Source organism: Megascapheus bottae, chromosome 2 (assembly GCF_031878675.1).
Source record: "Megascapheus bottae isolate mThoBot1 chromosome 2, mThoBot2.hap1, whole genome shotgun sequence".
NCBI classification, from domain to species: Eukaryota; Metazoa; Chordata; class Mammalia; order Rodentia; family Geomyidae; genus Megascapheus; species Megascapheus bottae.
Window position 1 is genome coordinate 13,585,292 of NC_143510.1, and position 11,113 is coordinate 13,596,404.

Here is an 11,113-nt window from a genome sequence, read left to right on the forward strand (position 1 = left end):
GCCATTAACTGTCCAGGACTAAATTAGTAATGGAAACCTAGGAACTAAAGAACTGAATTATGAGATTCCATTGTGATCTATAGAAATTAACTAAAATGAACATTTTTCAGAAAGTACATCACTATTCCATTTTCTAAGAATTTCAGAGGGAAATACTATATCCAGTATATTACTAACTTTACCTTTGATGTCAGATATAGAACAAAAGATATGGAGAAACACCTACTAACAACACATTCTACACTTTCTAAGTGGAAGGACAGTGTCGCTTCACAGTTCCACCATTAAATATTACATCAGAGATAATATATACTCTTCTAAAATACCTGCCTTCTAGCCAAGAACTAGTGGCCTGTACTTGCAATCCTAAGTACTCAGAAGGCTGAAATTTAAGTATGGAAATTTGAAGGCAATCTGGACAGAAAATTCTGAAAGATTCCAATTAACTATCAAGAAGCCAGACTCGGAGCTATGGCTCAAGTGGTAGAATTCTCTGAGTTCAAGACCTAGTAACCGCACAAAAACAAAACAAAAATATATGCCCTTCTAGTCAACAGATCATTATCAATTAGTCAGTCAGTATTGACTAAATTACATTCATAGTGAACATAATTTCTCCATGTCAAAATTCTCCAAGGTTCAGCCTGGGCACAAAACAACCTGAGATTCTTATCTCCAATTAACCTTTAGAAAACTGGAAGTGGAGCTTGGCTCAAAGGTGAGTGGTAGGCTTGAGCTGAAGAGCATCCAGGTCAACTTCAAGTCCCATGACCCATTTTTAAAAAAAAAAAACAACTCCAAGGTTGAATGCATATTAGGTATTTCTAAACTTAATAAGGAAAAAACTTCACATTTTAGGTCCTAATAAAGATTTTTTTTTTTTTTTAGCAGGTACTGGGGTTGAACTTCTAGGCCAGTAGCTCTAGCTTGGCTTCTCTGCTTATGGCAGGCACTCTTACCACTTAAGTCATGCTTCCACTAAAAATAACAATCTTGCTACAAGTTGAGAAGCGTCTTCAATCTCAAATTCCAGTTTCAAAAATTTACTAATTGACCTTAACTCCTCAGTACTTCCACTTTCTCATCTGTAAAAAGGAAATTGTACCTACCATACAGAATTGTAGAGATTTGTTAATCTATGCAAATATGCTTAGAATAATGCCTATTATGCAGTTTGTCTGCCAATATTATCACTAAATTAAAATGAAAATATTTTGGATGTTATCACTATAACACAGTATTACTTGTAAGATGTTTAAAAAACAAAAAAAAGTAATGTCCTAATTAAAATGTCCCTAGCAAATAGGCACAAAGGTCTGTAATATTAAGATATCAATGAAAGAGAACTCTTGACACTGAAAAATTGGACAAGACATATTTTAGCAGTGCACAATACCTGCACCAGAGGAAGCAAGAGTGTGTGGCAAGTCTTGACTACACAGCCCAGACCATTTCAAATAACCAGAATACATATCTATTAAAAATAACTTAATAGTCACAATAACGATTCTGACTTCTTTGAGTAAGAGTATCTAGCCAAACCTATACATACTGAGACCTTTCAAACCTTCCAGCTGATGGTATGAAACTACCAATACCTACACTTCATTTTAAAAACAATAACAAGTTGAACTGATACACTAATTTCTCAGTTTAGGTAGGATAAAATCTGTGGTGGTGGTAAAATAGCTGCTTATTTGTTTTAACTACTGCTCAGAATATATTTAGATAAGTTAACAACTATTTTCAGTAAACATGAAAAGTTCATTGTTATAACCCTTACAGGTGAGAGGTAAACTCTTTTGTCTCTAAGCAAAATGTAAAGTATAAGCTGTTTCTCAAAAAGAATCATACTCCAGAAAGAAAACAAAGTTCTTATTTCTTAACTCCTCATTCCACTTTTGAGTGTGTTTAAGTGTAGTCTATTACACAACAATCTCTGGATTTGGTTTATGTAATCCAAAGAACACATTCGAAACAACTTTCTAAGAGTTTTCAGACCAATTTTCCAGTCGTAATGAAAGTGCAGTTTTGTTTTTAACTGTAAGTAGCCAGGTGCTTGTGACTCATGCAAGTGATCCAAATAACTCAGGAAGCTGAGACCTGAGAATCGCAGCTGGAAGCCAGCCTGGGATTAAGTTCCGGAAACTCTCATCTTCCAACTAGCCATCAAAAAGCAGCAGCGGCTTCTGAGCACTAGTCTCAAGCATAAAAGCTCAGGATTGACACCCAGAGTTTCAAGCCCAAGGATCAGCACAAAAAATAAGTAAAAGGTGTATCATGGTTCTACATATTTTTAGGGATTAAATCCTATTTTTTGAGCTGGATGCTGGTTGCTCAAGTGGTAGAGCACCTGCCTAGCAAGTCAAACTGCAGTACCTCCACCACCACATACATGGAGTCTTCAAAAGGCTTTTATCAAGTTGAGAAAAATAACTAAACCCCTCTACCATAATAAAAATATATTTCCAAGTAGCAATTTCTACTGGGCATTTATCTTCCACAACCATACAACTTCATTAAACACACCCGAAGAACTGACTATCTTGGCCTATATCTGGAAACAAAACTCCTTTCAAAGGTATTTCTAGAAACATGCGTCGTGTTCACAGACAAAATTAGCTTCCTTTTTTCCATAAGGTTTCCCACCTCATGTTTTCCTCGGCTCTGACATCTAAAGAAACTTTCTTTGCACCTTAACTGATAAAAACTCCAAAGTATTCTTGTTGTGCAACTGAGGCTGGTTATCAAATGCATGAAGCTTCGTCAAAAAAAAAAAATCTGAAGCCACAGAGAAAAACTGCGAAGAAGGTCTATCAGAAAGAACTTTAAACCAGATCCAGGATATTTTAAATGGCTGGACAGTCAAAAATATTGTAATAGCAAAAAGCAAGTTCTACAATATGGCATTACGTTGTTTTTTTGAAAGCAAATAGTGTAACTTTCCACAGTGGCTTCAAAAACCAAATCTGGACTTCCTTAGAACCTTAAATTCAAGAGCAAGGTGGAGTCTTTAGGGTATAAAGGAATTTTTTTTTGCTCCATAAGGAAATTGTGCCAAGAACCCACCTTTCCATTCTTAAAAAAAAAAAACCATACCAAGTATGGATTTAAAGAGAGATCTCATCAATCGAATGCCTGAGTACCAAGAGGGAGGAAAAAAACCTACATGGTAATGAAGTGTGATGGAAAAGAAGTGTGCATGGATCACATCTACTAATGGCGATTTCTAAGTAAAGGAAGATGCTGACATGAAGCAAGTAGACACAAGAGAGCTGGAGAACTTCCACAGAGAGAAGCACTTGTGGTCCTGAGCACGCCACAGCCTTGGAGAAAGAAAGCTCGAGAATCCACGGCCACGGGGCTATTTCCTTCCATAAGGAGACTTGTCAGAAGCATCTCTGGAGGACACGCCAGCTTCTCTGCTTTCGGGGGTGGGGAGGGGCGCCGGGCACCATCTTTCCTCTCGGGGAGCAGCAGCCTTATGGACAAGCTTCAAACCTGAGCTACTTTTCCACTTCCACTGCTTTCCTCGGGCGCCGAGCGCGGCAGCTGTGCGGCGAGGGCCGCGGGCGTGTGTGCATGAGTGCGGGAGGGAGACAGAGAGGTCCTACCGAAAAAGATGGAAGGGAGAGAGGAAGAGGGCCGGGAGGAGGGGGGAGGCACCACCTTTCTTTTCTCTGCTCTTCCTGGGGATCTGAAAGGTCCTCCTAACGGGCCTTTCGGGCTCTTCAGGGCCTTTAGGCGGAGCGGCCGGGCCCGGCTCGGCGGGGTCGGGAAGCAGCTCGTGGCCGAGGCTCGGGGCGGCCTCGGGCGCAGCGGTGTCCGCAGGCCCCGCGCCGCCGCCGGGCTCCGCGCCGGGGAGGCCGCCGCCGCTGCTGCCGCCGCCGCCGCCATTTTGTGCGGAGGACTCAAGCTTCGGGAATGCCGACTGCATCTCCTCGTTGGCGTCGCCGTCCCAGCTCGTCACGGCCGGCAGAGAGGGGTCTGTCTCCACCGCAGTCGCCATCGCGCCTGGCTTGGGGAACCCGAGAAGATTCGGCCGGCAGGCTGGGGGGAAGGAGCAGCAGGCCGGCTTCGCCGCCTCGCTGCTGAGTCCCCCCACCCCGGGCCGCCGAGGCTACCGGCCGCGCTCCCGGCCGACCCAACGGCTAAGGGGAGAAGCGTCTAGACGAGCGTCTAACGTGCGGCTCCGCGTAGAGCGGCTCCGGCCCGGGCGGCTCCTCGGCCGCACCCCACCCCGCCCCCACCCCGCCCCCGCCCCCACTCCAGCCTCTTAACGTGCTCGCGTCGGGGCCGGGAGGGGGCGGGCCTTGTCGGGCCGCTCCGCCAGTGGAAACGCAGCACTCACCTCAGCGGAAGCGGACAGCCAGCGCCGGGGGGGGCGGAGCCTCGGGACGCCGAGCCCGCCAAAAGGGGCGAGCTGCAGGCCGGACTGCAACCTCGACGCCGCGGCTATTGGTGGCGTGCTGGTCCTCTTTGGCCCTCGGAGAGCGTCCGGGCCGCGCCGCGCCGCCTCCGCGACGAGAGCCGGAGGCGGGCTCGGTCGCATTCCTTCCGGCGTCAGGCGCCTTCTGTCTGGGGGTTGAGACCACCCATTAGGCCCAGGAGTCATGTGACCTGGAGCTGGCTTTAAAGCTGTGGTGTTGCCTGCCATCCACCATTTCTGCCTGCTCCGCCTTTCCAGGCTTCAGTAACTAAGTGCTTGAACCGGAGACACCTGCTTGCGAGACCAAGTGCCTGGTATGCTTTCCTCGAATTTACAGTTTGGGTCGGTCTGTCTGTCTGTCTGTCTGTCTGTCTGTCTGTCTCTGGGACTTGAATTCTGGGCCTGGGCGCTGACCCTGCCTCTCCACCACGTTGATCCACAGCTCCACTTCGGGTCTTCTGCTGGTTAATTGGAGACAAGAGTCTCACGGACTTTGGTGCCCAGGCGGGCTTTGAACGGCCATCCTCAGATCTCAGCCTCCTGTGTAGCTAGGATTGCAGGCGTGAGCCCCAGTGCCAGTCTACAACCCAGTCCTGAGGGGAGGGTGTAAGGGAAGGAATATAGGCCGGACTCCATCATCATCAGACGGGGGAACCGTGAGGGGCACAGACCTTCCCGCGGGGTTGGAGGTTATCCAGGGACTGGGTTGGGGGGGGGGCTTATATAGGGCTTAACGGGAAGCAAAAATTAAAAGATGGGTGATGGTCTCTTGAAGGCCCAGGCTCCTTCTGGGATGTGGGTTCTATTATCAGCTCGGGACCAAAGTAGAATGACAAGCAGATAAGCACACAATCCTTGACTCAATCCTTCTCATATCCCATACATAAAAGGATTGGGCCTAGAGGGAAGCGGCAGATCCTTCAGAGGGGAGCTGCTGAGTTTTACACATTTGTACCTTCTTTGGCTTTTGAGTTTTTCCTGTAGTAGATATACGTAACTGTAACACACGCACACGCGCACACACATGCACGCGCACACACGCATGCACACACATACACACACATATACATGCGAGCCAGTTGATATAATCCCTTAAAAGAAAACTTGACAGGTGGAGATGTCTTTGTTTTGTGCTGGTCTTGGGGCTTAAATTCAGATTCTAGGCCCGAGCCTTGGGATTTTTTGCTCAAAGCTAATGCTCTGCCACTTGAAGTTTATTGGAGATAAATTTCACTTTCTTGCCTCAACTGGGTTTTTGGAAGTTTATTGGAGATAAGGTTTCATGGACTCTGTTGCTCCTGCAGGCTTTGAATTGGGATCCTCAGATCTCAGCCTCCTGAATAACTACGATTTCGGGTGTGAGCCAACAGTGACCAGGCTGAGATCTCAGGATGAAGACTTGAAGCCTGCCCTTATAAGTTTATGAGATTTACCTACAAGTTACTACCCAAAAAGCTGTTTTTTGTTTGTTTTTGTTTTTAGTTTGTTTTTGTTTTTAGTTTCTACCTAGCAAGCTGAATTTACTGAGTTTTTTTCATTTATTAAGCAGTAAACAAAGCAATTGACCTACTTTATTTCCGTTTAATCATCAAAACAACATGCCAGGGAGATATCATGTTGCACAACTTGTTGGGAGATATGAAACAAAGTTACAAATCAAGATCGGAAGCCTGGAACAAACTAACAATCAAGATTGGATGCCAAGTTCATATAATTCCCTCGGGAAATACTGCTTCTTCAAGACCTAACCTTCACAGCAGCCCTGCACTTTTAAGCATTTTATGAAGGAGGATTGATACTTAGGCTCTCCCAAGAAGCAGGATCAGGATTGGGACAGAGATCTCTGTTCCTAAATTGTATCTCTGAAGAAACTGATAGGACAAAAAGATAATTGTAGTAAAACTGCAGTCCTTGTCAGATGGGTGCCACTTAAAAAACATTCCCCCAAGAACCAGAAGAAAGTTGTTTAATAGATAATATGGAAAAGCCTTCACAAATTGCCCCTTCTATTTGAATTAGGAAATCAAGGGTAAATGAAGTTAATTATTGGTTAGTAGTTAATTTAACTTTTTAAATGATGAAAAATGAAGATGGCTTGGTTAAAGAACATGGAACATTGTTTTTGAAAGTAACTTTGTTGAAAGGAGTGACATTGATCAGGATGAATTGTATTCCTAAACCAATTTGTTAATTGGCAACCCCTTTGTACAACTATATAAAGAGTAAGGGGGGGGGGGGAAGCCCTATAGCTAAGTGCAGAGCTACTTCAAAGTAACTAGTGGCCCAGAAGCTGAGATCTCAGGATGAAGACTTGAAGCCAGCCCATATAAGTCTATGAGATTTACCTACAAGTTACTACCCAAAAAGCTGGAAATGGTTCTGTGGCTTAAGTGGTAGAGCACAGAGAGGCTCAAGGACAGTGGTCAGGCCCTGAGTTCAAGCCCCAGGACTGATTATACATAGATTTTTTTTTTTTAATCCTCATAGTGGTAACATAACTTGCTTTTTGCTTTTTTTGCTGGTTCATTAATTACATCACTAAATGCTCCTTTTTATCAAATCAGAAGATTAGTAGGCCAGTTGTGGTGGTTCATGCCTGTGATTCATGCTTATAATCCTGACTACAGAGCTACTCAAGAGGCTGAGACCTGAGCATCATGGTTCAAGACAGCCTGTACAGGAAAGACTTTTTTTTTCTTTTTTTGCCAGTCCTGGGCTTGAGCTCAGGGCCTGAGCACTGTCCTTGGACTTTCTCAAGGCTAGAGCTCTACCACTTGAGCCTCAGCACCATTTCCGGCTTTTTCTATATATGTGGTACCAAGTGCATGCTAGGCAAGCACTTTAACCACTAGGCCAAACACCCGACCCAGGAAAGATTCTTATCTCCAGTTAATCACTAAAAATCGGGAAGTGGAGCTGTGGTTCAAGTGACAGAGTGCTAACCTTGTGCAAAAAACAAACAAACAAACCTCATGGATAGCACCCAGGTTCTAAGTTCAAGCTCCAGCAGACATACACAAAAGTAAGTAGAAATCAGTTACAGGCAGGACATTCAGTTGGCAAGCCTGCTTTACCAGAAATGTCCTAGACTGTGTTTAAGGAAGCCACAAATTGAGGGGGAAAAGAGTACCTAAAACTAAAGCCAGAGAGAACCATTAGTCTTTCACAGACGTTTTATTAGGAAAGAAATTGCTTTTCAATGTGTATTATTTATGTAAAACAATGAACCATGTAACTTGAGGATTGGAAAGAGAGGATGGAAATGGGGGAGAATGAAGGAGTGGGAGAGAATGAAGGAAGGGTGACATTGACTAAGAAGCATTGTAATAACCTGACTTAATGGAGTGGTAATCCGTTGGACAACTACTTAATAATAAAAAGAGTAAAAATTTCTTTTCCATCCAAAATCAATATAAAAATCCTAGTGAAAGCCATGTACTGGTAGGTGCATCCTAGCCCAAGCAGCAAAGTCCATGAGATTCTTCTCTCCAATTAACCAGCAAGAACCAGAAATGGAGGTGTTAAGAGCACCATTATTGAATGTTTTGCTCAAGGATAGCACAAAACTCTGTGTTCCAGACCCAGTACAAGCACAAAATTAAAAAGCAAAACCAAAAACTTAGTGAACATTTTACATATTATTTTATAAGGTCTAAAAAATGGAAAGCTCTAAAGTACAACTTTTTAACTATTAGATTCCACTTGGAAATATTACTAACATTGAATATTAGAAATAGTTTGTTGGGGACTAAGCACTGGTGGGTACTAAGAATATAAGTAAATGCACATTTACTCTGTCACATTTTTACATCTCAGTTGGGAACATATGTAAAACAAGCACCTGTAAAAATACTAAGCAGAAACCTAAAAATGAAATAAGTAGTCCTCTTGGGAGAGGCAGAAAAGGGGCTATAAATTTGCCAAATCTCACCTAAGTCAGAAAAATCAACATTGAACTACATAGCTAAGGGGGGTGGGGTAGGGGAGGGACAGGGGAGGAACTACCAGAGATGCAAGAGCTACCACAGGTTAAAAGTAGAAGCCTATGGTAAAGACATAGCTCCAGTCTGTTGTCCTTTACCATCAGTAATGGGAAAAGCAGAAACACAAGAATACTGTATTTAGATTAAAGCCGAACAGTAAATAACGTGTCAGAACCACAATTTCTGTACAAGCCTAGGAACAAAATATTCATGATAACTCCTCATTTTAAAAACAGGAAGAAGAAAAAAAGAGCCAGGTACTGGTGGCTCCAGCCTGTAATCCTAGCTACTCTGAGAGGCTAAGGATTACAATTTGAAGCCAGCTTGGAGCAGAAATGTTCATGAGATTCTCATCTCCAATTAACCAGCAAAAAGTCAGAAGTAGATGTGTGGCTCAAGTAGTAAGTCTTTAGCCTTGAGGGGTGAAAGCCAAGTGAGAACTGGAGGTCTTGAATTCAAGCCCCAGCACTGGGCGGGGATGGGGTAGGACGCAGGCCAGGTGCTAGTAGATCAAGTCGGTAATTGTAGCCACTCAGGAGGCTGAGATATGGAGATCATGGTTTCAAGCCAGCCTGGACCGGAAAGCCCACGAGACTCATCACCAATTAACCCCTGGAAAACTGTAATTATCGCTGTGGCTCCAAGTGTTAGATCGCTTGCCTTGAGCAAAAGAGCTCAGAGATAGCACCCAGACCCTGAGTACAAGCCTGACAACTGACAAAACAACAAAAAATAGTAAGCTAATCAAACTTAATACACAAGGCCCTAGGTTCATTCAACGGCAAAGAAAAACAACTTTCATTGAAGACTTTGTATGTATAACAGGCTTTTCTCAGGGCTTTACTTGTGCTAGCGCATTAATCCTTATAAAGGTTCTAATGTTGTTCTACTTTTATAGATGTAGCTGCTGCTACTGCTTTTTTGGCTTATATTGTACAGGAGAGAGATATCATTGTTTTCTCTTTAAAATGGTTAAATTCTATGAAATCTTCTCATAAACACAAATAGTAACAAACCAGAAAGCTAATGCAGGTGTTTCAGAAGTATCCTTGTTTAAGTATAAAGGAATTATAGAAGCCAGGCACAGTGGCTAGGTACTCCTCAATTTAAAGCCCTAAGATGCACATAAAACTTTATTATAATGGTAGTACCTTCCAAGTGAATATATTACTACTAGGACAAAGCTTGTCATTTGAAAAAGCAATTTAAAAAGCAAATTTTATGTGTCTTTTAGGTAAAGATGTATATTTTGGTGCTCACAAATAATTTGAGGGTAAGAGGTCACGTTGGAAGATTCCCTGGAAGTTGTAGGGAAAGATAATAAAGGCCAATCAATAAAAATACCATTAACACCTAATAATTTTAAGGACTAATCATATGAGTGAAGACAGTATTATAAGATTATAGCTCCATTGTCCATAAAACAATGTAGATTTCCTTGGAAGGCAATAGAGGGAGAGGGGATTGTGTTTGAGGCCTGTCCAAGGTGGTTATGAGTAGGGGACTTTTCAAGATTCCATCTTGGGCCAGGATGGTGGCTCACGCCTGTAATCCTAACTATTCAGGAAGCTGAGATCTGAGAATCAAGGTTCAAAGCCAGCCCGGGCACTAGGGCACTAAAGTCTGTGAGACTCTCTTCTCCAATTAACCACTAGAAAAATGGAAGTGGCACTGTGGCTCTAGGGGTAGGGTGTTAGCCTTGAACTGAAGAGCTCTGGGACAGTGCCTAGGCTGAATCCACATGACCCCCCCCCCAAAAAAAAGATTCCATCTCAACAAATAGATGGGCACAATAATAATTACATAAAAATAAGTTCCTAGCCCAAGTCTGCTCAAGAGATCTTGTCTCAAGAAATAGCCAACACAAAGGGACTTAAAGGGTTGAGTACTTGGCTAGTATGTACAAGGTCTTCAGTTCAGGTCCTAGTACTACTAAAAACATTGAAATTCTCATATCTGTGAGTTTGAAATTCTAACATCTATGAATTTGGAGCTCAATAATTCTATTTCTGTGAGGTTATCTTCTTTCCCCCAAAGAATTGTCTGGTTACTTCCTGAATATTTGAGTGTATTTCAGGGAAGCATGAGAAAGTTTTAGGCTAACAAGAAACTGAACTGTGGTTGACTTGTTAATGTCTAAAAAACAAAACAAAATAAAACACCCACAATGGGGAGCAACAACAAAAGGAAATCTCAGTTGAAAACAATACAGTTAGGGATCTGGGTAGCCCTTCACCCACACAGCCATTAACTAAAATCCCCAACTCAGGCACAGGAGGTTAGAAGTGGTACTAGGCTTTTAATTGTATCACTTCTGAACTAAGCTCTTTAATATTAAAGACACAAATGAATGTATATTGACATAAAGTTCAAGAACAAATCTTTAAAAATCTATGACAGTAAAAGTCAGAATTAGCCAGGTGCCACTGGCTCATGCCTCTAATCCTATCTATTCAAGAGGCTTTGAGGATGTGGTTTGAAGCCAGCAGGGACAGAAAAGTGAAAAGTCTCTGTGAGACTCTGTGTGTGGGGCGGGGGGACAGGGTGTTATGGAGCTTACATTGGGCCAGGGCACTGTCCTTGTATTCTTCAGCTCAAGGCTACCACCCTACCCCTGGGCCTGGATGTTATTCCTGAGCTCCACAGCTCAAGGCTACTGGCCTACCCTAGAGCCAAGCCACACATCCCATTTTCTGGATCT

General features: G+C 43.2%; 1 protein-coding gene across 10 annotated transcripts in view; it reads right to left on the reverse strand.

The window, feature by feature from the left end:
* Positions 1-4,126, reverse strand: part of Tasor (transcription activation suppressor) — a 66,245-nt gene extending 62,119 nt beyond the window's left edge. For 4 of the 10 annotated variants that reach the window (XM_090320623.1, XM_090320606.1, XM_090320615.1 and 1 more), the window contains exon 1: positions 3,670-4,123. In XM_090320623.1, the coding sequence (XP_090176749.1) occupies positions 3,670-4,009 (340 nt within the window). In that variant the 5' untranslated portion in view covers positions 4,010-4,123. Of the gene's footprint in view, positions 1-3,669 lie in introns of all 10 variants that reach the window. The other 6 variants (XR_016533002.1, XM_090320654.1, XM_090320632.1 and 3 more) reach the window with 2 other exon arrangements.
* Between the last annotated feature and the right edge of the window lie 6,987 nt (positions 4,127-11,113).